At 41.6% G+C, this 26,618-nt stretch overlaps 2 protein-coding genes across 3 annotated transcripts in view; one reads left to right on the top strand and one right to left on the bottom strand.

Moving 5' to 3' along the window:
* The first annotated feature begins 3,832 nt into the window (after positions 1 to 3,832).
* slc16a12b (solute carrier family 16 member 12b) lies at positions 3,833 to 20,935 on the top strand. 2 transcript variants are annotated; one of them, XM_042083640.1, is made up of 7 exons: positions 3,833 to 4,058; positions 5,933 to 6,289; positions 9,468 to 9,571; positions 13,096 to 13,239; positions 13,753 to 14,374; positions 16,697 to 16,956; positions 19,679 to 20,935. In XM_042083640.1, the coding sequence occupies exons 2-7, from the start codon at positions 6,171 to 6,173 to the stop codon at positions 19,933 to 19,935; spliced, it is 1,506 nt and encodes a 501-aa protein (XP_041939574.1). In that variant the 5' UTR covers positions 3,833 to 4,058; positions 5,933 to 6,170; the 3' UTR covers positions 19,936 to 20,935. The 2 variants fall into 2 exon arrangements, with proteins under 2 accessions (XP_041939574.1, XP_041939575.1); XM_042083641.1 differs by lacking the exons at positions 3,833 to 4,058; positions 5,933 to 6,289 and adding an exon at positions 12,899 to 12,986 and having other exon boundaries at positions 9,492 to 9,571.
* A 3,520-nt stretch (positions 20,936 to 24,455) lies between these two features.
* The window catches only part of LOC121700567, a 33,248-nt gene continuing 31,085 nt past the window's right edge, over positions 24,456 to 26,618 (bottom strand). The window contains exon 8 of the mRNA XM_042083625.1: positions 24,456 to 25,607. Within this exon, the coding sequence (XP_041939559.1) occupies positions 25,377 to 25,607 (231 nt within the window). The 3' untranslated portion in view covers positions 24,456 to 25,376. The remainder of the gene's footprint in view (positions 25,608 to 26,618) is intronic.

Here is a 26,618-nt window from a genome sequence, read left to right as displayed (position 1 = left end):
CTAAAAAAATTAGGTTATGTGTACATTTAGTGACTGTACACTCATTGGCCTGTAAATGGCGGTGCACACATATAAACATGCACACACACAGGCACCCACATACTATCGGTATTAGAACGGCCGATACATAATTACAAATTCAATAGGATCAAAAGAAAGCCAAAATATTCATCATCATCATCATGGCTGCATTTTCAGTATTGGCGATAAGTAGTCGTTTGTCCACTAGATGGCGCATCGTTGCAGTGAGACGTAATTTTTTTGGAAGTTAAAAGTGGGTTGAAAAAATAATGGACACTTCCTACAAGGACTGTAATTTACCGCAGCGAACATCTAATAAGGACAGGACGATGTTCACATGAAGTGTAAGTGAGGATGAAGTGAGGATGTTTATCGGACATGCTTGGTTTTTACTGCAGGTACGTTAATCTTGTAATATCAATAAGGACCTAGGTAATGTTACCGTTAGCGTTGGTTGAGTGATGGAGGCCCATTTGATTGATTGCATTTGTAGAAAACTATAAATGCGGTTATACCAAGCAAATTGATAGCAGCACTGTTTGTATCTTTCGACTGTCATTTATTGCACGTGCTACAAAATCATTCTGTGCAATGGAAGATTTACCAACGTTACACCGGTCTGATACAGTTTTGCCTATACATGCGTGAGACTGAGACGCCTGTTTATTTTGTTTTAAGTGCGTGCAGGGTGTGAGAGGGGAATCGATGTGCTTTGATTCCAGCTTGGTAGTTGTAGTCTGTGAAATTAAAAAGCACGTGTGTGTGAAGTATCCAAACAATGACACCTTCATTTCATTATGGCTGCTTTAGCAACACACCTTAAGCTACTGTGTAGTGGGTCCCATTTAGAAGTGGCTACTTCATTCGCGCTTTCCTTGACTCATGGAGCCGCGTGAATGTTATTACAACTTTTCGCCACGATATGGCAGTTTAAGTCCGCTTGATACTGTAAGTCGTAAGCCATTGGTTTCCAAAGGAGATTTTATTTGTGTCGCCAGCATAGCCTATTGACAATTTATGTTGTAAATAGGCCTACCTTATAATCCTACCTGTAGCTTAGGGAAGCTAACAGCTTTCTATTAGGATCTAGTTTGTTAGTTACAGTTTTGTCATAACTCCCTAATGCATTTTTGCATTTAGAATAGCCAGAGCGTGTATATCGCAATCTGAAAATTAAACAATATCGGGTGCCTATGGACTAGGCTGGGTGAACCCAGCCTGATCTGCCCGCTATTTATTTTTTGATTTCTTAAAAGATTGAGCTTGGTCTGATGAAAGCCAGACTAGCCATGGACCTCAGTTACACAATGCAAGGGAACATGAATCAGCCTATATTTGCACGAACAATAACGGACAAAAGCTCTTCAACTTTGGCCCGTTAAAATGTGTATGAACAGTCTAGCGACGCATTTCATCAAGGCCCATTTGGACATGTCAGTTATTTGCACCACTGGTTAGATGTAAAACAGCATTTCGTTTCAGACTAGGCTACTGTTACTTAATTTGTGCATTAACAATAACGTTTCAGACTACTGTTACTTAATTTGTGCATTGACAATAAAGTATTACATGAACTAAAGATGACTAAAATCTTATGTAGAAGAAGAAACATTCACAAAAAATCCATCCATCCAAAAATGACCGTTGTTTTTGATAGCTGTTGAAAACGGCATGGAACTGACAGAGATGTTTTTGTTTAAAAATACATAAAAAATAAATAAATAAATAAATAACATTATGCTGATACCTTTTGCTTTTCCCAAATACAATGTAGCCTACAGGTGTAAGTGACCTTTCATCAATCCAGTTGCAATGGATGAACTGTGATGACCTCCCCTACTTGTGATTGTTTAGAGATTTTAAAGGTTTTATAACAATGCTACATCTTCTTTGGCTATTCTACAATCTATTCACCTTTTCAGCACAAGTAGGCTACTTTCTGTGCAGCCGCACACACACACTCAGGCATGCCAAACAAGCATACACAAAAGTTTCAAGAGTGGGGGATGGAGTAAAAGATGGAGACAAATTGAAGTGTGATTTATTTTCGCGGAATGGATGTACAGGACTGAGCGGCGGTCATATTTTGTACCGCTATGCGGTACATCTAGTTTGAACTAACTACGTTATGAATTGCATAAACACATCAGCAGCCTTTTAACTGTGTTAATGTTAATTGCAAGACGTCTTACAGTGACAGTCAGAGGTAGCATTCAATAAAGTTCAGTAGTGTATAGATCTAATCGAGTGCCTAAGAATGCATTACTTTTCACTTGTATAGTCTTTTATTTTGGAATCTTAAGTGCAATAAACATATATTGCAATGTTAAAGAATTCATGTTTAATTCATTCAGATATGTAAATAAACATGTATAAGTTGCTATTAGCCAATAAATGAGGAGATAATCGATAATCGAATCGAAATCTAATCGGACTGAAAAAATGAATCGTTAGATTAAAGGAGAATTCCGGTGTGATATTGATCTAAAGTGTGTTGAAACATGATACCGAGTGTGAACGTATGTCTCATAGCCCATCTCGGCTTGTCCCCTGCACTCCAAAATCTGGCGCTAGTTAGCCGATGCTACCAACAGCTTTTTCAATGGTGGTGCTTCGGCATCTGGCTAGCCATGCAAATAAATCACTGTTTTACACCATTTACGAGGCTCAATGTATCTCCACACTTCATTGGTAGACTTCCTAGGGCCCTGACATTTAAAACGAGACATTGAGAACTTTGAAAAAGCACTGGTAGTTTACTTACAAGACGATTTATGCAGACCGTATCTTCACGAAGTTTAGCGTTTGCAGCCATCTTGAATTTAGTCACGATGACAAGTAAGAATACAATAAACAATAATGTCTAATAATACTTTTTTTCTCATCTTCTTGTGCCATTTTATCTTATGCCATTGAAGGTTCAACAAATTACAACCACAACTATAATCGTATGAACATAAATGCATTGGCATGTCCCCCTCAAAGTATATTATAATTACAGCCTTGCTGTGATTTCTAATATTCATACAGCATGTGATTTCTGTCTGGTTTGAGTAACTTTGTGAGGTCCATGCCCTAATAGATAGGATTAATAGTTGATGACAAATTGACAAATGTCTTAGTATTCTAAAACATGGCAGATGGCGGGTGATATATATATATATATATATATAGTTCTGGAAATAATTAAGAGACCATATTTGAATATGACCGTCAACTCATTTGGGCTTACTCACAATGACAATATTAACAGCTTCTGGTTATTTGTCTTCACTTCAGTGAGCTGAGTAACATCTAAAGATAAACTTGTGTAGGGCAAATTCTCCAAAGCCAAAAAAAGGAGGGCACCTCATCAAAAATATAATCGGAGCGATCCGATATTTTGTAAACTTCAAATAATCTATTAGGCCTAATTTCAAAATCAATTTAAAACGTCTAAAGCATTTTAAACTACCTAATGTATGCCTGCATTCTACAGGACCTTTAAAGCTATTAATTTCAGCATATGTGAAATTACCTATTGATTGTTGTTGTTTGTTTATTATCTGCCTGAGCTTAGGCCTACCACTGACAGAAAGCCATAGACCAGCTAAATAATAGCCTATTTGCTATTTGACCTTGTCTTTACTTGATTCATGATATCCACAATAACATAATGGGATACTTTAACTGGAATAACAATGTAAGTACACCGCCCTAAAGTGCGCGCAAACTGGAAAGCCTCACGGTTCACAGTCATGCATAATTGCATAATTTTGTTTCACGTGTTGGGGGGGGGGGGGAGTGGAAAAAGAGCTAGGTAAATCCATTGGTTGTAGGCTCAAATGCTTTCATGAACCCCGGGGTTCGCACAACTTGTGCTTGCCAACACGCCAACGGGAAATGTGCGGTGATACTTCGGCATAAAGTCTCAGCATGGACTGAAAGTTTCGTTGGTGTCACTGAGGTCGTTCATTAAGACTGCACGGGAAGTAGCCTACGGCTGATTACAGAAAAATGTGGGGACAACAAGGGGTTTATAAGCCTATGTGAAAATGGTAAGTTCCTTTGAATAATTATCGTTCTTGCGTAGTTTTGACTGCGAAAATCAGTTTGCAATCTACTAGTAATTAGGCTAGAGAATGACGACGCAAAAGGTAAACATTGAGGAAGAAAATGTGGAAACCTATATGGCAACATGTTTGGGTTTCTAATACTGGTTCAATGTATGTGATGTACAAAAATGGCTCGGGCTCAGTACTACATATAGGTGACAAAGAGGGACTTGCAGCTCTATGCGAAGGGACATAGCGCAAAAAAGATGCACATCTGTCGCAACTGGTTGTTTTCATTTGGAGCTCTTTGCAGGTTTAGATATAGTTAAAATCATAACGACTTTTAAAGATATGTGTTAGAGATAGCCTACGTTATTGTTAGGCTTACCAGTGCACCATGGTTTAACACCCAGGCGATCACAAACAGGGCTTGTATCGTCCGTTTTCTAGTGTTTTGTCGCGTTAATTTCTGTAAAGTTTGACCATAACAAGACTTAAGGTTCCAATTAAGTTCATATCGCTGGTGTTCTCAAAGAAGCGCCAAGGAGTTGTGTAGCCACGTGTTAGACTGGGAATTCTTGACTGAATGGACAACAGATTACTCTCGTACATTTGTTAGGGTTTTCATTCATCTTTGTTTTTCTTAAGTTTCCTGACTTATGTAAGTATATATAGAGAGAGGGTTATCAGGTTGTTATTGAGAACACCAGTTAAAAGTAGATGTCTGAACATAGAATTGAATTCTTCTTACTAGTTCAAGCATGAAATCTGTATAATTAAAATACATAGACCTATTAACAATAAATACCCTCATTTCACTCTTAACAATAGGCTGCTGCAATCTGGCATCATATTGTATTAGCGTATTCAGATAATTGGATAGTAGTTAAGGGCCGTTATTGTGTTGTGGGGGCAACTTCACATGTTTTCTGTAGAATGCACTGAAGGAGTCTCCCCTGCTGTGGACCATTGTTTTCGAATCTTCTTCTGCAAGTAGCTCATGGCCTGAAATAATTTAGTCTGACTGTTAGTTGAGCATTTAGAGTGAACTTCCATTTTAAGTCCCCTATTAGTATGTCTGGTCAGTGACATCTGTGTGGCAGGTGCATGGATAGGGTGATTCTCAAACTGTAAGAGTTGATTAGGCTGACTGCAACAGATCTTCATTCAGTTAGTGAGCGTGCATGGAATCTGAAATGCAATATACTGTTTATTTGTAGACTTTATATTATAATGTACCAAGTGGATTAGTCTACAGCCACTCTCTGGTCGAATGCAAATAATGGATGGTGAGTTGTTGGTGACTAAAATGTTTTCACAGCTTTTCTGTGGACCATTTCTTTTCTAAAGTAAAGGGGGCGGAAGGGTAGTTAAATCAAGTCAAAGGTACGTCAGGCCGTGAGAGAAGGAGGGGTTTGTGTGAGCCTTGCAGTGGGGTCATAGATGTCTAGCCAGCTGTAAACGGCAGTAAACACCTCCCTGAAGCTGCAACCACCCTCACACCCCCCCAAACACACACGCACATACCCCCCAACACACACGCACATACACACACACCATCACCATACTGTATGCCAGTGGGACTGCCCTCCCTCACCCTCCACCCCACCCTTTTTAAACCCTTGATGAAAATCTAAACTTTAACAGATTGGAGGTTGGCCAGTAGTTAGCCAGTAAACTTATTCGCACTAGGTCCAACTGAAAAAAAGTGCTGATTGGTTCTGAAGAGAAGATCAGTAACATAGTGTTAGTTGTGAGGATGAATTTACGGTAGGTGTGCGTTCTGTGAATGAATGAATGAAACAGTGTCATCACCTTTGGGTTTTGTTCATTAACCCCCCTCCCCCTCCTTGCCTCCCTTGCCTCTCTAAATACAGGAAAACCACTGACTGACAGTCAGTCAGTTGTCAGTCTCTGCTTGGTCCTCCATTGTCAGCATTGGGCAAGGCCTGCCAGAGTGCTTCCTGTAATCTGGAGCAAGACGGTGAGCTGGAGGACCAAAGAAGAGTGGGTGCAAACTGTGGAGCAAGAAAAGTGGGATAGTGTGTGTGTGTGAGAGAGAGAGAGAGAGAGAGAGAGAGAGAGAGGAACCACTGTATCAGCTACTGCAGAGCCATGTCCCAGGAGAAGAGGAAACCGAGGACCGTGGATGTGCTGCCATCGGACGGCGGCTGGGGTTGGGTCATCGTGGCCGGCTGCTTCATGGTCACCATCTGCACGCGTGCCGTGACCAGGTGAGCTCCGGCAACATAACACGGTGCCGCTGGCACACCGAACAGACACTAACGTGCACAGGAGTTCATTAAACTGGCAACAGTTGATAAGAGTACTGTAGATTTATGAGCTGCCATTTTGGGAGTATGGAACACCATGACTTCTAGCAACTTGGCTGCAATCTTGAGTTTACGCTTACGTGGGAATGTTAAATTCACCTTTGCTAAACATCAACATTTCAAGTCTGTATAATGATTTAAAAACCGTTGAACCTTATATGGATTAAGCAAGGGTGTTCTGACAGAAGCAGCTACAGTATTGAGTATTACACTGATGTTGACAGGAGTTGAAGGAATATTGAGTATTAGACTGATAACTAGTGTGCTAGTGCCAGTTGTACACACGAGTACATTTTAAAGGTCCCATACCATGTCTGGTGAATGTATGTCTAACCAGGTCAAAAACATATGACTATATTTAGGTGTTGTTTGACCCAGAATTACTAAAGAGTAAGACAGCGCTTTACGTTGTTGGGGAGTGGGCGACCTTGTCTGGCTAGCCTCCAGATCAGGTTTCACATGCCATTCGGTAAACAACTTATGTTTCCTGAGTAGGAACAGAAAGCACGTTCTTCTCTTTTGAGCTTCCTCTTTTTCAAAAAAGCTGTTGTCATCTCCAATATTCACAGAGCTAGTCATTTAATGTTCTGGAAGAGTTTCTAAAGGCCACATTTGTGTGTATCTTTGTAGAGCAGAAAACAGTCCACGTCTCTCCAGCTGCGATGTGTGAAGCATCATGCCTTAATCAATAGCTTTCTGGCTTGTGAGCCGAGTCAGCACGCGCCTTATCTTAAAGACACCATAATGCCCTCCGTCAGTTATGTAATTTACTTCTCAGCATCAGCTGTACTGTGAGTTATTGCGACGTTATCTGCCAATAGCGGCCATAAAGATATTCAGACAGAGAGTCAGTATGTGGAGGGTCGCCCGGGATGCCTACTTGTGCACCTCCTGCTATAGCTGTTTCCTAGTGTGCTAATTTGGTGACATTTGAGTCATTTGTTGTGGTTGTTGGTAATGATGAAGACGAAGGTGTCAATTTTCCCTTCTTAAGGGTGTGAAGGATTCTGATGTCCCGGAACAAGTTATCAGGTGTCAAAATCAGGCTGTTCGAGCCTTAGGCCTGGTCTTTTTTTTTTTTTTTTTTAAGATAGGTGACCTGTTGTTGTGTGAGACTCTCTGGTGAAAGAAGTGAAGGCATTTGTGAGCACAAGTCTTAGCTCTTACCTCAGAACGTTTTGTTTTTTGTATAAGTTAAGTGTAGTACTATATGGTTAAGTACTGTATGGTTATGTTATCTCAAAGATTGTGCAGATTGTGTGTGTGTGTGTGTGTGTGTGTATGTGTGTGTGTGTGTGTGTGTGTGTGTGTGTGTGTGTGTGTGTGTGTGCTTTGTGAATCACATTTTGTACTGTCCCAGTGTTTATGATATTTTAGTTCTCATCAGTGCTCATGGGTACATGTTTGCTTGTCAATGATTTTACCAAGGTTTGTGTATGTGCTTTGTGAATCATGTGCTTGTATGTGATTGTATGTGTGTGTGTGTGTGTGTGTGTGTGTGTGCGTATGTATGCGCACGAGCAAGTGTCTGTGTGTTTGTGTGTGAGCATGTGAGTGTGTGTGTGTGTGTCTGTGTTTGTATGTGAGTCTGTGAGTCTGTGTCTGTGTGTGAGGGTGCATGTGTGGGTATGTGCGTGCGTGCATGAGTGTGTCTGACACTATGCCCACATGAGTACTTTCTCAAACATAAGGACATTTCCCTGGAAAGTACGGGCACATGCTTGGCCCTGTGTGTGTGTGTGTGTGTGTGTGTGTGTGTGTGTGTGTGTGTGTGTGTGTGTGTGTGTGTGTTGTCCCAGCACTGACGTGGCAGGGATATGTACTAGAGGGAGGCTGCTTGTCCATCCGTGTTTGACCTCAGTGCCCCCCCCACCCTCAATGCTCCCTCTGGCCTGGCACCGATGCTATTGTTTGCACAGGTGCAGAGCCAGCGCAGGATAGCCCTCAACCCCCCTCCCCAACACACACACACACAGGCACAGACACACACACTCACACGCTCCCACCCAGCAGTCAGCATGGATCTTTAAACAGACCCAAAAGCTGCTGTCACCCCTCGCCCAACACCCATACTCCCATCCCAGTCTACCCCCAGTCTCCAGCTGCTAGTTAGGTAACAGTGTTTCTGTCAAGCTCTTTGTTAAGCTCCTGCAGGTCAAGCAGTAGAGGGTCCTAGTAATGACAGTGCTGGGGCTGAAGTTTTGCGTTCCTCTCGTTGTTCAACTGGGAGCCCAAGATGCTACTATGTCAAGATCAGGTGTAGGATATCGAGTGGGAATGCATTCTGAATATGAGGGAAGAAATGTATCTTTGCTCTATGTCACATTGTGAAAAAGCATGTGTGAAGTTGACAAATGAAATGAAGTCAGCTAGTTAAACTTGGTGGCAGCAATAACAGTTAAATCAAGATTAATTTTATCCAATTATAATGAGAATATTCATGTGATGATTGCATCATATCTGTGTCACTGCATAGGCCTATTTTAAGTGCATTCGTGAAAATTCAGCTAAAGGAAACTTTTGTGTTTGAAAGTCTGCTGTGTGTGTCCATTGTCTTTAACTGTTCCTTATTAGTTCACCAAATTAAATGGTGTGAACAACTGCGAGTTCAAACTTGAGCTTGTCAGGGCAGTTTAAACTGAAACTCCCAATAAAACCACAACGAATTATATCTGCTGCCGAAGCTAGCATGCATTATTACATTTTATACTAATATTATGCATATCCTCTCAGGAAATTTGCACTAAAGCGTTGGATGGAAATTTGACTTGTCGATGAATTGCAATCAAAACAGTTATAGGCTGATACAGTTATATAGTCTAATACTTGGGATTGGAACTTAGAACCTTGACTTTACCAACATCCCGCCGTCACCCTTGCTGTTCCCCAATCCGCTCAGCTAAGAAATCAATTACTGCGTCAATTTATTCATTCCACGGCTATCTTTATGCCGTGTCAGCTCACAAAGCAAGCCAAGTCTGGAATTTTACTATGGATTGAGTGCAACCAGGAAAACAACTTGAGATGTCAAAGGTAATTATGAATCTTGAGTTTGCATAAAATTCTCTCTGTGTTGCAGGTGTATCTCCATTTTCTTTGTGGAGTTTCAGATGCACTTTGGCCATGACTACTCAGGGACAGCATGGATTCACTCTTTAGTTGACTGCACAACTATGCTTTGTGGTAAGAGAAGGAAAAACATGTATTTTTGTTTACTATTTTATTTGTTTTTGTGTATTATTAAGACTGTTGTAAGTGAGACATTCACTTGTTCCTAGGTTCTTGTTTTTTTAAGTTAAAGTTATTGAGATGTCAATATGATAAAGGTAATCTCTAGCTTATCAGGGACTTGCAACATCTATAGGAAATACTGTATGTGAAAAGACTGCTGAACAGGCAAACATATAAGGCCTAGCAGGTCAGTGTTCCTTAACACCGTAACGGTTCAAGCTTTGGTTCAAGCCTACATAGGAAGCATCCAGGGTCAGTTGTGCAGCCTCTGTTTCAGTGTTTCTTAACCAGGTGTTGGGTCAGCCTGTGAAATATGTTTGTTTGCAAGTTAGCTTTTTGTTGTGAAGTAAATAACAACAGGTAGTGGCTAAATTAATGATCAGCTAACATAATTATTGGTTAGAGATATCTACAGATTTCCTTGTTTGTTTTATAAACATTGCTAAGATGGGTCTATAGAGTTTAGCTGTGTATACCTGCTCTGTAGAATGCTTATTACTGTGCAGCTGCTAGAGATTTTGTGTCATCAAAGCAGTCGAGTGATGTTGTTACAATGCATTCCTCCCCAGACCTATTAAGTCACTCTGCAAGAAGTGTGTCAGCTAATAAACCACTAACATTGAAACGGAAGATTGCAACCTCAGGCATAAAATCAACGCTTGTTTAGTTGTATTTGTCAAGGACTAAAGGCAATGATGTGAATAGATTCATCCAATTTCATCCATTGCAACAGTCTTTGAAGCCATGCTCCCCCTGTTTTAAAATGTGTGTGCCGTAACACGCAGGCACGTGTGTGTGTGTGTTTGTGTGTGTGTGTGTGTGTGTGTGTGTGTGTGTGTGTGTGTGTGTGAGAAAGAGAGAGAGGATTGAATAAGACTTGCAAACGAACAGCTGGAGGGAGGCCAGTGTTCCCACTGCTCCTCCTCTGTCTCTCACACAGCGCACATCTTGAGAGAACACGTCCGTGTCGCCACACAGTGACCCCCGGAGAGCTAGTCTGTTTGTTGACCTCTCGTCTTTGTGCTTGCTGATCTTGGAGAGGGCTAGAGAGAATAAGGAAAATAATATATAAATATTTTTTTTTAAAAATGTATGGCTCTTCAAAGACTAGATGCTCTAATTGACTTCCTTGAAATATGACAAAATTTTCTGTTTTGGTTTAAGCCAAAACTATTTGCCTGTAGCTGTCCCGCCTGGTTGATGTTTTTGCATGTTTATGGCTAAACGGCCACAGGCACAGTGCCGGAATTCAGGGGCGGGCCTGGTCATGCTGTTTAAGATTTGAGAATAGATAATTATTTTTATACAAGGCTTAGAAATAACTTCTCTGCTTTAAGCCCTGCTTGTCAAGTCAAGTCAATGTATAGGCCTAGCGCATTTCATAAACAGAGGTCATTCAACGTGCTTTACTTAACAAAAGCAAACAGTAATAGCTAATGAAAGCATAAAAGAGCACTAGTCAAAGAGTAGTTTAAACTGTAAAGTATAAGAAAGAGAACATAACACACATGGTAATAGTACACAATAGTTTAAAAAAGTGTTCAAAAAGTAATAATTAAAAGACATAAAACAACATAGAATGATTACTCAGTGACAGTGATACTAATCAACTACCCAGTGAACAGCAGCACTCTATGGATATACTTGAAGTAGTCCCAAACTGTGCGCGCACACATATTATTTCCTTTCAGGGCAAAAATGTCCGACCATAGGGCTCGATAGTCCCCCTCGTGGAGTATTAACACCCAAATAGGTAACACTCAGAGTTTCAGAGAAACCCGGTAAAGCTGTAACTCTCAAGCCGTTACACTCTGACTATGCCCAATCTGTCTATTCTGTTAGAATGACAGGGCAATTTCTTTACATAATCCCCCTTTGCCCAACTAAGGACAGCAATAGTACTACAACCAACACTCACCCCAAACAGTGCACTGAGTAATGAGGATCTTACCACAAACAGCACTCAGACATGTTACAAAGATTGCCTTTAACAGACAATCACAAAGCAGTACAAAATCACATCCAGGATGACGCTACACACATACTGTAACCCACGGGTCAGAATGCCTTCTCTTCATTGCATTGCTTTGCTAGAAATGGCACAAGTAAGACCAAGGCTGTGGGAGCAGGGGTGTAAGAGAGTAGGGGTGTAACGGTTCACAGAAATCATGGTTCGGTGTGTGTACCTGTTTGTTCGTTACTGTTTGTTTTTTGTTTTGTTTTCTGTATGGTAAGCCTGTAGGTACCGCAAGCCTAAATTTCACTGACAATATTGCTGATGCGGAATGGGAATAGTATTTTGTAAAGGCGTCAAATGCTTTTTTGCAATTAAAGCTGCAGTTGGCAAGTCTGACAGATTGAGGGGACTTAGCCAAAATTTTGCACTACCAACGAGCACCGTCTCATTGAGTTTGTGCTCGTCGGTGCGTACCAGACTGTACCAGACTGTGATTGACAGTCAGATCTCACACAGCCCTGCTCTGATTGGACCAGAAGAACCTAAAGCTGTGGATTTAGGTGGAGGTAGAAGTGTTTTTTTTTTCTAAAACCGGCTGATTTATGTTGTTCTGTCAGAGCATAGTGTCGGTTTTTTGTGAATATGATCAAAAAAATCTTGCAACTGCAGCTTTAATTGACTAAACTGACATATGATCCGTTATTTAATATGTTTTGTGTGGGAAACATGGTCCAAAGGCAAAAAGGCCTACTCTTAATACCTGTTAGACTGCATTCGGTACACATCTGTATTGAACCTAACGTCCTGTACCAAACGGTTTGGTACGAACACATGTACCTTTACACCTATTAAAGAGAGCACACTGTACACCATACTGATTAAATGTCTGGGATGCATTGATAACACTTTTTTTGGACTGAGTTTGAGTACTTACATTTTAGTATGAGTACCTTTGTGTTATCCACGATACCAAGTACCATAACAAAATTATCGTCAAATTGCAAATAATTTTGACGACGGGTTTGATTTTCATCAGATGCACTCTGGCTATTACAAAATACAATAAATTATTAACTAATTCCATGTTGTTTATTAATGTAATGTTGCCATGAACTAGTATTGGTACATGGTATCAGATTTTTTTTATTTTATTGATGTGATTATATGAATACCCAATACCCACTATCCAATACCGGTTTCGTTATCAGTGCATCTTCATGAAAAGTATTCTTGTACTGTATGGTAAGCTACTTAAAATGGAAAGCCTATGAAGTCTGTGAATGTACCTGTTGCATTTATTTGTCAATCTTTATTCTCTACAGCTGATAAACCACTAACATTGACACTGAATATTGTAACCTCAGGCATAACATCAGCACATGTTTAGTTCCTGGCAATGTTGTGACTCATGTGAATAAATTCATCCTATTTCATACATTTCAATAGTCTTTGAAGCCATGCTCTACCTATAAATGTAGTTTCATTCATTATTTCTTTCTTAATTTCTTTCTCATGGAAGCACCTCTTGGCAGCTTCATTGGGAACAGGTTCTCGTGTCGCGTGGCCGTGATTCTGGGCGGGCTCCTGGCGTCCACTGGCCTGGTGCTCAGCTCCCTTGCCACTAGCCTCGAGTTCCTGTACCTCAGCCTGGGGGTCCTGACAGGTGAGCCCACTGACATGCCTGTCCAATGCCTGTTGTAATATTGAAAAACTGAAAAACATAGTATGCAAAAGAAAAAACATTCACAAACCCACTTTTGACATGGCTGAACTCATCCTCACTACTTTTGTGAGTTTCTAAAAATATATTTTGATGATGCGTATGATATGTTTATGTTTTGCCATGAATTTTCCAAGTTATAAGACCTGAGAGCAAAAAACGGCCTGGGGCGTGTTACCCAAAACCAGTTGGTTGGCAATGGGAAATTGCATTTTGCAACTTACTTATTAACAAGTTACTTAGTTAGCGACTATGGTTTTGGGAAACACACCCCTGGCTAAACTGGAAGCGCAACTGAACACGACTGCTCTGATTCAGTTGCACTTTCAGTGTTGCCCAGGGATGATGATATCACCCCTTTACCTAAATGAATGACTAAGAATTGAATACCGGTATTTAGAAAGTAACCTCTCATTATTTTGTTTGTTTGTCTCCCAAATGCATGTTTCGTGACAGGCGTTGGGTTCGCTCTGTCTTACACACCGGCCATTTCCATGGTGGGGGCGTACTTCTCCGAGAGGAAAGCCCTGGCCTTCGGTATTGCCATGTCAGGGAGCGGCATTGGCACCTTCATCCTGGCGCCCGTTGTCCAGCTCCTGATTGACTACTATTCGTGGCGCGGTGCGCTGCTTATCCTGGGCGGATTTGTGTCCAATCTGTGCGTCTGCGGGGCCCTTCTCCGACCCATCGTCCTCAAAGAGGACGAGGACGAGGCATGTCCACTTGCCAGGGACTCAGAGTGTGGCTTCAAAGCCCCGACGGAGAAAGAAGTGCTTCAGACCAAGATGGACAGTGAGCGTTGCTCTTCCTCCTCATCGTCCTTCTCCTCCTGTTCTGTCTCGTCCCTGTCTTGCTTCCAGTCCCTACAAGAGTACAGCTTCCTGCTCATGCCGGACTTCCTGGTGCTGGCTGGCTCCTTTCTGTTCCTGGCCAATGGCTGCAGCCTGCCCTTCGTCTACCTGGTGCCGTACGCACTGGATGTTGGGGTCAGCCACCACCAGGCTGCGTTCCTCATGTCTATCTTAGGCATTGTTGACATCATCGGAAACATCACTTTCGGATGGCTCACTGACCGGAGGTATGTAATAAATTAAATTATATTACCGTATATTATATTATATTATATTATATTATATTATATGTTGATGAATTTGATAAATAGACCCTACATATACAAACTAAATATTGTGTTCAATAATTATCAATGATTATCATGGACGATGTCATTGAGACAAAGAATTAGGCATAACTGGTCTTGTGTTCTTAAAGGCCGGTCACAGGAAAATAATTAAGACTAACCCTCAAAGGTTTTGATTTACAGTCAGTGTCTAATACAATGTACCTAGCTGTTTTGCAACCTCACTGCTAAGTTATCTAAGGTCATCTCATGGACAGTGACATTATGTTCTTAGCCAACTATCTTAACTTGCACGAAAGCATTTTTTTTTTTTTATGGAGTATGGTTAGGAAAGATGTTTAGTAGTTTATTTATATCTTTGGACGACCGAGATTTAATGTGTACAAAGTAAATTACTTTCTTGCATTTATGGTATTGCATATTGATGCTCTGATAATGAGTGTATCTTTCTTGACACTCTGTTTGACCTTGCGTCTAACCCTAGATATCGCCATAATGCGTGACTTTTACTTTGAAGCTTTTACTGTTTTACTGTCAGCTCTTCCAATCACATACAGTAAAGCCAGAGAGATTCTAATGAGGGGACACAGCACTCAAAAATCCTCCATAGAAAGGCATGGGGTTAGTTTGGTTTTGTGAAGTCTTGCGCACGCGCAGTTCTGCCCGAAATAGATGCCCGATAAGTGCCCAAAATGTGTTGCAATATGGGACTTCAAAAGGAAAAGGACTTTGATAAAGATGACACCCTTCTTTATGGTGGCATCTAGACGTACATTTTTAAAGTTCAGGTCAAGTTCTAATTGCAGTTCTAATACAAACACTACGGGGCAAAATGTGGATGCCAAATGTGTCTTGGATGTGTTTTTCATGAATAAATGTTTGTGTTGATCTTATGTGTGGGGTTGAAAACTATGTCTTCTTTAAAATTCCATATATTAAAAAGACTTTTACTAGACTTCAGCTTAGTTATTTTAAACTGAAGTATATGGAAGAATACAGTTTGGCCTCAGTAGAGGAGGTCTATATTCTACAAATGTGTTTTCTGCCCAGATTTATTTTAATGGGCCATGGTCCCATCTGCCTATGTGCCGAATTCAGGCAGGTTAATCTCTTCTCTTGAAGTGACCGATTGGCAAAGCCTCGCTTGCCTCAGGAATATCACAACTGTTTGTTTGTTTTCCCTCACAGTCAATTGACTATCACTGTGTCCACTTGATAAGCATGGGTCAGACCAGGGAGCCAAGGGAAGGTTATGGACTGAGACCTAGTTCTGCCAAAATTGTTGACTGATTTGCCAATGCGTGTGTGCGTGCGTGCTTGCGTGTGTGCGTGCGAGTGTGTGTTTGTGACTGTGTGTGTTTGTATGAGAGAGAGAGGGAGAAGAAACAGTCTCTATTGAGTCTCTTGTATCTATTTGCATTTGCAGGGTTGGGAAGTAACTAGTCACCTGTTATGGATTATTTACAAAATAAATGTAATTGTACAGAACATATTTGTGCAGTTGTCGCCTACTGGTTAGGGCTTCGGGCTTGGAACAGAAGGGTTGCCGGTTTGATCCCCGACCAGTGGGAAAGGCCAAAGTGCCCTTGAGCAAGGCATCTAACCCGTCACTGCTCCCCGAGCACCGCTGTAGCAAGGCAGCTCACTGCCCCGGGATTAGTGTGTGCTTCACCTCACTGTGTAATGATAGTAAATTACGGTTAAGGTGTACAAGATGTATTCAAATCTTGGTGATTACAAGGATGGTTACATTTTAACAAGATAACAAATAAACTTGCATTTCAAAAATAATTGTGTATTTGTGTGTGTGTGTGTGTGTGTGTGTGTGTGCGCGTTCTGGTGTATTTGTCCTTGCATGTGTATGTTTGTGTGAGCGTGTGTGTGTGTGTGTGTGTGTGTGTGTGTGTGTGTGTGTGTGTGTGTGTGCGCGCGTTCTGGTGTATTTGTCCTTGCATGTGTGTGTGTGTGTGTGTGTGTGTGTGTGTGTGTGTGTGTGTGTGTGTGTGCGTTCTGGTGTATTTGTCCTTGCATGTGTGTGTGTGTGTGTGTGTGTGTGTGTGTGTGTGTGTGCGCGCGTTCTGGTGTATTTGTCCTTGCGTGTGTGTGTGTGTGTGTGTGTGTGTGTGTGTGTGCGTGCGTGCGTGCGTGCGTGCGTGCGTGCGTGTGTGTGTGCGTGTGTGTGTGTGTGCGTGTGTGTGTGTGCGTGTGTGTGTGTGCATACTTTATGCTGACTTCAATCTCTTTTCCCTTTCCCTCTCTCAGGTGGTTGAAGAGGCACCGCAAGCTGTGCTACATGTTCGCCTTGGGCATGGAGGGTCTGTGCTGCCTCTTCATCCCCCTCCTCCGCACCTTTGCCCTCCTGGTGCCGTTCTCCGTGCTCTACGGCTACTTCGATGGCGCTTACGTGGCACTCATACCCGTGGTGACCTCCGACGTGGTGGGCACATCGCAGCTGTCGTCGGCCCTGGGAGTGGCCTACTTCTTGCACGCCATTCCGTATCTTCTCAGCCCGCCAATCGGAGGTGAGGGTCAACGAGGTCGTCAGATGATCAATGGTGCAGCGAAACGCTGCATGGTCAAGATGGTGTTCTAAGCTTTCACCTCTTTTTACCAGAAGTGACCATCAACAGTACCATCAACTATTTAGTCGTAGTCGAAAAGAAAAAGGATTGACGAATTCAGTTAGTTAACAGGACCTGCCAGGAATTCTCCAAAATAGCACTGGTAAATGACTGACAGGTGTTTCCGTTCCCTTGGATTTATCAGGGAAATGTTACTGCAACGGCTGCAGATTCTACCATACAGTTGCCCAATCATTGTAAGAGCAGGTGTTAAAAAAACTCAAGGATTGCATTGTATAAGCATGACACAGGTCAGTGTTATTAGAGTCACCTCAGGTCCATTATTACATCACAAATTAGGCCTTGTATCAAGGGCAGTTGATACCAGGCACCACCAGTATTAATAAAAAAAAAATGATAAAGAAAGTACAGTATTAAGGTCCAATCAATGTCACAAAATGCGATAAGGCTTATATTTATTACATATTATTACACTTTATTAAGAACATTGGTAACACTTTATTTTAATGTGTCGCTGTTACAGTGTACTTACCTAATTAGGTACAGTGGTACATGTACATGTACTATCAGGTACTATCATTGTACTTGCATAATCTATTTGTGGGTACCTACATTGTAATACTGAGTGCTTTTACAAAACTTTGCCAATTTGCCTAAATTTTCATCAGAGGCAAAGAGCTGACCTGAGACCTGCTGGATGGGGTAAATCGGGTCATGATCGATTTGATATACAAAGCATGCTTAGCTCCAGTCAAGGCCTCATTGTCTTCAGTGTACATGTAACAGCTGTGCTGCTACAACCTTGTTACTCTTTGATACAGTGGAATAAACTGGAACAGGTCTTGTCTCGGAACAGGTCTACTAATTCACATGTACTGTGTGGTGTAACAGCAGACACGTTTCAACACATCAATTACAGGATGCATAACATCATTGACAGGATGTATATATGTAGATGTAAGTACTTAACTGGTACACTTCATTTTAATGGGTTTATGCCACTGTATCAAAGAGCAATAAGTGTGTACCAACACAGTTGATATATGTACTATGTAGTGAATTAGTAGACCTGTTCCAAGACATCGAAGACATAACATACATGTCATATGTACATGTAAGTAATTAACTGGTACATTGAATCAAAGAGTAACAAGGTTGAAGCAGCACAGCTGTTACATGTACACTGAAGACAATGAGGCCTTGACTGGAGCTAAGAATGCATTGTATATCAAATCTATCATGACCAGATTTACCCCATTCAGCAGGTCTCAGGTCAGCTCTTTGCCTCTGATGAAAATTTAGGCAAATTGGCAAAGTTTTGTAAAAGCACTCAGTATTACAATGTAACAACTATATGTAGGTACCCCAAATACATAATGCAAGTACAATGATAGTACCTGATAGTACATGTTGTTACACAGGTTGTACCACTGTACCTAATTAGGTAAGTACACTGTAACAGCGACACATTAAAATAAAGTGTTACCAGAACATTACCTTAAAGGTATAGTCCAAAATAAAAAAGATTTTTTTTCTGTCCAATTCAGCAAATATATCTTCACAGTCTATCTTCACAAAAACTGGTGTTTGTATACACTCCTGACTCTCCAAATAGGAAGCATATAGGGCTGTGCTCAAGGAATTGATATAGGTATTGATAATTGATGACATTGTATGATGTATCAATATAGCATCAAAAAACTAAAAGCTTAAGAGGCAGTAGAAAAGGTTGTTTTTTAAAAGATAAAATAAAATAAAAATAACTCTTGGAATTAGAAACAGAATGTATTCATCGCCAAGTGCCTGAATTTGAAGTGTTTTTAAGTTGTACGGCAAAGAATTAGTAGGTGAGATGGGGCCGGTTCCAAGCATAGGCGTAGGCAATAGTGTTTTGAATGGATTTGAGTGTCTAAATGCTCGTGTAAATGATCATTTTGGTGGTGTAATTTGAGGTTCAGGCTTGTATGTCTATACAATTAGTTATAGGCCCTCTTTGAATTGGATACCGCCTAGGGCTCCAGCACAGTCAGAACCGTCCCTGACATAGACTGCATAGTCTATGGTCCCTGAGGTGAGGACGAGGACTTTGTAAGAGATGTGGGACTTGACCAGAAGTCGGGACATCAGATGTATAAAATGTTTATTTTAATGCATCACTTATAAACTCTTGTTTCGGTTAAATACCCTGGTTTATTTGTAAACAGTTTTATTGTGCTAACAAAGCAATGATGTGGTGAGATGTTTTTTTTTTTTTTATCATTAAGCACCCAAACGCACACACAAAGATAAATAGAGTGAAGAAAGATCATGCACACAAAGAACCTCTCTTTATCTTTCTCCTTCTTGCTCTCTCGCTTTCTCTCTCACACATTATCACAAAATTGTCTTGCACAGATAGTTTTCACTATACTGCTCTCTAGTGGAGGAAAATGCACAGTACACCTTTCATTTGGTCTCTTTAACAAGGTATTTACATGTTTTTTGATTTCCCGCTGTCCATTCCCCACTCATTCCTTCTTCTTTGCTGGACTCTACCTTCCTCAATACCACAACTCTCTCTCCCTCTCTCCCTTCACCCCTCCCTCCCTCCCTCTCTCCCTTCACCCCTCCCTCCCTCCCTCCCTCTCTCTATTTCTCTCTTTCTCCCACCCCCCCATCCCAGGCTGGTTGGTGGACACCACAGGCAGCTACACGGCCACCTTCTTCCTGAGTGGCTTCTCGCTCATTGCCAGCTCGCTGTTGCTCTTCACGGCCGCGGTCGTCCGCCGCTGCCACCAGAGACAGCCCCGCCACGGGGACGCCAACGGAGCCCAGGCGTCCCCCACGGGAGACCCCTGCTGTAAGAGCAAACAGGCGGACTTTTATAGCCCCAAAAACAAGGACATGATGATCACGAACACGCCGGCCACCACCTCCTAGCAGCGTGGAACATTTCAAAACTATGTGTCTTTTTTTATTTTAAAATCACGAAAATCCCAAAAGTGTATTTCTGTTGTTGTTGGAATTTGACAATAACATTTTGAAATGAAAACAAAAAATATAGTACATTCAGACGACACCAAACTACTCGTTACTCTTCCAGCCTACTCAGAAAAAGGACTCCAAAGAAGGGTTTTGTACTTATAAAAGACACACATTGATGCACGTTGCATCAAAGGCCAGTGGTCCTTGTGTATCATATCACACGAATAATTAATTCACTTTCACTTTCGTCAGTGAAATCTATTGCTGATTAATTGCCATTGCATTAAATAAACAATGATGTGTGCTTATTTTAAAATCTGGAAAGCACCGTTTCTGCACAGAAGTGTCCTTGTGCAGCTCAGGGTACAAATGAAAGTCTATAAATAATAACTTTTAATTGTATTTTTATAATTGCTTAAGGATAAGATTACACACAGTCATATTCTTTCTTGACACCAAATGCATGCAATACCAAACTTAAATGTGTACATGATACAAACAACTGACCTTTCAGATGATGCTAATTTTGACATTTCAATGCAATGCATTTGCAGTTTATATAAAGGTGTACCGTCACACCGGTGTGATGGGAATGTTGGAAGATTAACGTTCTAAAGTATATCTGGATTCACTGAATTCAACATTATAGAACCTTGAATTGTTGCGGAACGGAATCTTATGTTAGAATGTTCAAAAAACCACACCTTTGGGTTAGGCTAACACCACTACAGCTCCTGCTGCCTGTCTGGATGGAACATTTTAGATGACATGAATTCACATGGTAACTGTGTTTGAAAATGGCATAATTTGTAATTCACATACAGGGGATTTTGCAAACAGGACAATTTTTCATTGCAATAAATGTAAATTAAATTTTCTAGCACATTTTCTATTTGTAATATAGCCTCTGTTTAATATTGTTTTTGAATTTGAAAAATAAAATACTGGAAACATCCATGTGTCTTATTTACTTTGGCTATTTGGCTGAATCTAGTTAGAGGGCTCATGCCGCAGGAAACCATTGTTTCTTATTGGCTTTGAAATAACATAACATTATGACCACCAGTTAAGGGAATAACACTGATTATCTGCTTATCATGACATCTGTCAATGGGATGGGATATATTAGGGAGTAAGGGGTGTTCCAGGGGTGTCTGCAGAAGTCAGTACTAGGGTTAGGCGATAATACCCCCCCACAAACTACAAACGACAAAACAGTTGACTTCGTTTTGTTTTAATTTTCCCTCTGGGATTTTAGCCTATCTAGTTTGGTAGTAGACCTAATAATCCTTTGGTAGTAACAGACAAGTTGGATGGGGGGATATAGTGTAGATATCCTACTCCGATTACCATAAAAACAAATAGATTTTAATAATAATAAAAAAAAATTGATTCAGTCAGTACCCAAGGAAGGAAAAGCGTTGAACAGTCAACAGGGTCATGGGTGGCTAAGGCTCATTGATGCACATGGTGAGCGAAAGTCCATATGGCCCGATCCAACAGACGAGTTACTGTAGCTCAAATTGCTGAAAAAGTAGAAAGGAATAGTGCATCACAAATGAATGTTGCTTCTGATAGAAAGGCATCAGAACACATAGTGCATCACAAATGTAACTAGGTTACTAGGCTACCAGGCTTTTCATATTTGACAGTTTTTCTTTGCTGTCTGTAATGACCATACTGTAGATAGGAAATGGCCACAGAGCATGGGTGAATTAGAAAAGCATATTGTTTCTGCATCATCATATTGGTTTCATTCACAGTATTATGCTGTCTCCTCTGGTATCGATCAAGCAATACACTTGAAAGATACTTAAGGATGTTGGCCAATCAGAATGAAGCCAATTATTCATGTTTCTATTTAGAACATGTTTTGACATCAAACCACTGATATTATTTCAACAACAAAAAACCTGGCATGTGAGGTGTTGTCCATTATGCTGAGCAACACATCCGCTCCGCTGGACCGCTCCAGCTCCAATGGCGGTGGTCTGTCCACCATCCCCCAGCCCCCACCCCCACACCCCCTCAATACCAGTGCAACACTCACCTCCATCATCACAGGCTATCGTACCCCCACCATCACTGGATTTTGCACCCCTCCCCCACATGGCGATCCCGAACAATGAGGTGACAACGACCTCAGTCAACAGCCATCAGACACACAGATCCCAGATGCATCCCTCCCCCTCCCCCTCCACCCCTCACCATTACAACAGATCAAGTGACAGTCCAACTAAAGAAATTGCGCAGCAATAAAGCAGCGGGGCCTGACAGACTGTGTCCAAGGCTACTCAAGGCCTGTGCTGCTGAACCGGGGGAGCCACTGAAGCACATCTTCAATTTGAGCCTACGCCTTGGACAAGTTCCAACACTGTGGAAGACATCATGTCTTACCCCTGTCCCTAAGAAGCCACACCCTAGTGAGCTTAATGACTACAGACCTGTTGCTTTTACATCACATGTGATGAAGACAATGGAGCAATTGGTCTTAGGTATGCTCAGACCCCAGGTACGCCATGCACTAGACCCGTTACAGTTTGCATACCAGGAGAAAGTGGGCGTGGACGATGCCATCACTTATCTTCTACACAGGACACATTCCCACCTAGACAAGGGGAAAAGTGCTGTGAGAATCATGTTCTTTGATTTCTCAAGTGCTTTTAACACCATCCAGCCCCTCAGATTGGGAGACAAGCTCTTGCAGATGGGTGTGGACGCTCACCTGGTAACCTGGATTACAGATTACCTGACCGAGCGACCACAGTTCGTCAGACTGAAGAACTGTCTCTCTGACACTGTGATCAGCAGCACCGGAGCGCCAAAGGGAACTGTGCTCTCTCCCGTCCTGTTCACCCTGTACACATCTGACTTCTGCTACAACACCGAGTCATGCCACATGCAGAAGTTTTCTGATGATACTGCAATTGTGGGGTGTATCAGGAACGGGCAGGAGGAGGAATACAGGAGCCTGGTGGAGGACTTTGTGCAATGGTGCAAACTCAATCATCTTCAACTCAACACTTCAAAGACCAAGGAGAAGGTGGTGGATTTCCGCAGGTCTAAGCCCACTCTGCTACCAGTCCACATTGATGGGGTCAATGTGGAGGTGGTGAGCACCTACAAGTATCTGGGTCTCCACCTGGACAATAAACTGGACTGGTCAGCCAACACTGAAGCACTCTACAAGAAAGGGCAGAGCAGGCTGTACTTCCTAAGGAGGCTGCGGTCCTTCAATGTGTGCAGTAAGCTCCTCAGGATGTTCTACCAGTCTGTTGTGGCCAGCGTCCTCTTCTATGCAGTAGTATGTTGGGGAGGAAGCACAAGGAAGAAGGATGCGGGGCGAATTGACAGGCTGGTAAGGAAAGCTGGCTCTGTAGTGGGAGCTGAACTGGAGTGCATCACTTCAATATCTGACAAAAGGACCCTGAACAAAATGATCAACATCTTGGACAATGAGTGTCACCCACTCCACAGCACTATTGTTAAGCAGCAGAGCCTGATCAGCTGGAGACTTCGCTCACTGCCTTGCACAACTGACAGACTGAGAAAGTCATTTGTCCCCAGGGCCATTGAACTGTTCAATGCCTCACTTAAGGGAAGAGGAGAGATAGACTTCTCTGCATAGTCTGTCTGCTTCTTCACCCCCTCTATGTTTGGATACTAGCTGTCCACTAGCCACTTTTACCACTGTCTTTCTGCCTCACTTCAGCACACAGAGCACCTTACCTTACCTTACTATGCACAGAGAATCACAGGCACGGTGACATAAGACATGACACTACGTGTAAGACAGGACAATAAGAAAGAACAGGGCACACGGGTGTAAAGCAAGTGTTGGGAATTAGTCTCAGGAAAGGGAGGAGGATGGGACTGGGAGCATATTGAAGTTCTGAAGGTGAATAGCTAAGTAAAGCTATTAGTCCTAGCCTAAGGACAGTGAAGACGCCTGCCAGAGGCCAGCCATTCAAAAGCTGTGTAGGACCTACTGTAGGTAGGGTCTTCTAAAATGCAGTTGGCTTTCTGTAATGTTGCCTTGTCGTGCAGTGATATCAGAGACTCCTTAGCGCACCAATCAGAGATAAGGGTCAACCAGGTTGTTCGATGATCACTGGAGCAGCAAAATGCAGCATGGACAAGATGTTCTAGTCCTAAGATAGTGTTTTCACCTGAGATGTTCTAGGCCTAAGATATTGTTTTCACCTCTTTTTACCAGATTTGACCACTAACAGTCAATAAGTAATAATACAAGAGGGACAAAAAGACATTATGACTCATCCAGTTAGATAACAGGACATGCCGGTTATCTACAAAATGACATTAGTAAATGACTGACAGATGGTTTCTTTCCAGTGGATTTACCAGGGAAGTGCCACTGCTACTGTTGACCAATTACTCTGCCTGATACAACTAAGCATTTTCATTGAGTGGATCAGGGAAGGCGTTTGGTTACAATGTACCAAGGCATCACAGTATAGTGTTAGAGCGACCTCAGGTACTTTATTTAATCACAAATCAGGCATTATATAAATGGCAATTACAGTGCAATAAAATACATCTCTATCTGTTACAGTAATGAATAAGATGAGAAAAAAAGTTCAGAATGTCAAATTATTGTTAGTTATGTAAAGACACAAAATGTGGGCTTGCTCTACCTTATATGTATTACAGTAATAGGCCTGGTTGAAAGGACATAAAATACAGTCATGCCTAAAATGTAATAGCAAGTCTTTCCCAAGTTCTGGTAATCTTAACTTTTAACTGTACAACTTTTAACTCTATAATTTCTGAAGAATAAGATTATGCACAGTCATCTTTCTTGAAACCAAATGCAATACCAAACGTTAGTGGATTTGCCCATATACCACAAAGTGGTTCGCCAGTTCCCTGTATCTAGTCTGCAGTAAAACACCAATAGAGGAAAGGTGAGAGTACACCTGTGCTGCTGACCACCTGCTTAGACACAAATCCCCTCCGTCACACAAAACTGTAGTTTGTTGTTTAAGAATGTATCAAATTGAACAATTCCTCAAGAACCTGGCCATTAAGGAAAACAAAAAAAAATGTTTTGAAAGTGAATAAGTGCATTTGTAGAGAAAACACTTTAAGTGTTGAGAGAAATATCATGTATGTGTATCCATTCATTCAGCCTTTCTTCTTAATGTGACATGAAAGCAGAATTACTGCAAAGACAACTGTTCAAGTTCAGAAAGGGCATTGAGATACTCCTCGTTGTTTTAATCAAATTCCAGGGCTTTCGCGTAGTACTCAATGGCCTCACTTTTCTTCCCCTTTGCCTTAAAATGTATCTATTTATCTATCTATCTAAAAAAATAAATTAATTAAATAAATAAAACCTGAATTTCCCCTCGGGGATCAATAAAGTATCTATCTATCTATCTATCTATCTTATGGATGAATCCCAAGATCCCAAGAGCCTCTCCATCACTGGGATCCCTAATGAGGCGTTTTGATGCCATCTTCTTCAGCTGGTAGGCACTCTGCTTCCCATAATGTGTGTCTTGCCCAAGTCTCATACACTCTGTGTAGTGGTGGACAGCCTGTGTCTCAGATTTGTTTTGGTAATGGTGAAATTCGCCACAGTAATGGTGTATAATCTGAAGCATGTCAGTTTTCTCGCCACCTAGTTAAAAATTAAAAAGCAAAAAATTAGAAACATCTCTGGCTGACAAGGTCAAAACTGCACGAAATTAAAAGTGTAGGATCATTATGACACCCTCTGAATGCATGCCAAGTTTTGTGTACTTTCGTTCATGGGGGGCCTTACAATAAAATAATATATGTGTACATTTAGTGACGTACACCAACAAGGATTCCCGGGACACTGAAAGACCGGGGTACACAAAACTTGGTGGGCATGTACCCCCACATGGATAGCATGGAACCGTCATTTTTCGTTTTGATCTGCAGCCCCCCCGCTGGACTGGCCCCCCAGAAAGGAGGGTAGGGCAGACACAGTTCTCTGTGAATCTTTTATGGTATGTTGGTCTCAAGGGCCCACATCAACCTGGCTCATAATCACTCATTTGTGATTTGCCCCCCCCCCCCCCCCCCCGGTAAAAAATGAAAATGCAATATTATTCTGCTTTAATCGCCCCTATCTTCAGTTAAGATGTTCAGAACTGCACCATTTTTACATACAATTTTATGTGTATGATTGACCTGGCATTCTCTGGGAGTATGCCAAGTTTCGTAGAATTTCATCCATGGGGGGGGCTAAAAAAATTAGGTTATGTGTACATTTAGTGACTGTACACTCATTGGCCTGTAAATGGCGGTGCACACATATAAACATGCACACACACAGGCACCCACATACTATCGGTATTAGAACGGCCGATACATAATTGCAAATTCAGTAGGATCAAAAGAAAGCCAAAATATTCATCATCATCATGGCTGCATTTTCAGTATTGGCGATAAGTAGTCGTTTGTCCACTAGATGGCGCATCGTTGCAGTGAGACGTAATTTTGTTGGAAGTTAAAAGTGGGTTGGAAAAACAATGGACACTTCCTACAAGGACTGTAATTTACCGCAGCGAACATCTAATAAGGACAGGACGATGTTCACATGAAGTGTAAGTGAGGATGAAGTGAGGATGTTTATCGGACATGCT

This window comes from Alosa sapidissima, chromosome 24 (genome assembly GCF_018492685.1).
Source record: "Alosa sapidissima isolate fAloSap1 chromosome 24, fAloSap1.pri, whole genome shotgun sequence".
NCBI classification, from domain to species: domain Eukaryota; kingdom Metazoa; phylum Chordata; class Actinopteri; order Clupeiformes; family Clupeidae; genus Alosa; species Alosa sapidissima.
Note: the sequence above shows the minus strand (reverse complement) of the source record. Positions and strands in the feature narration are given on the sequence as shown.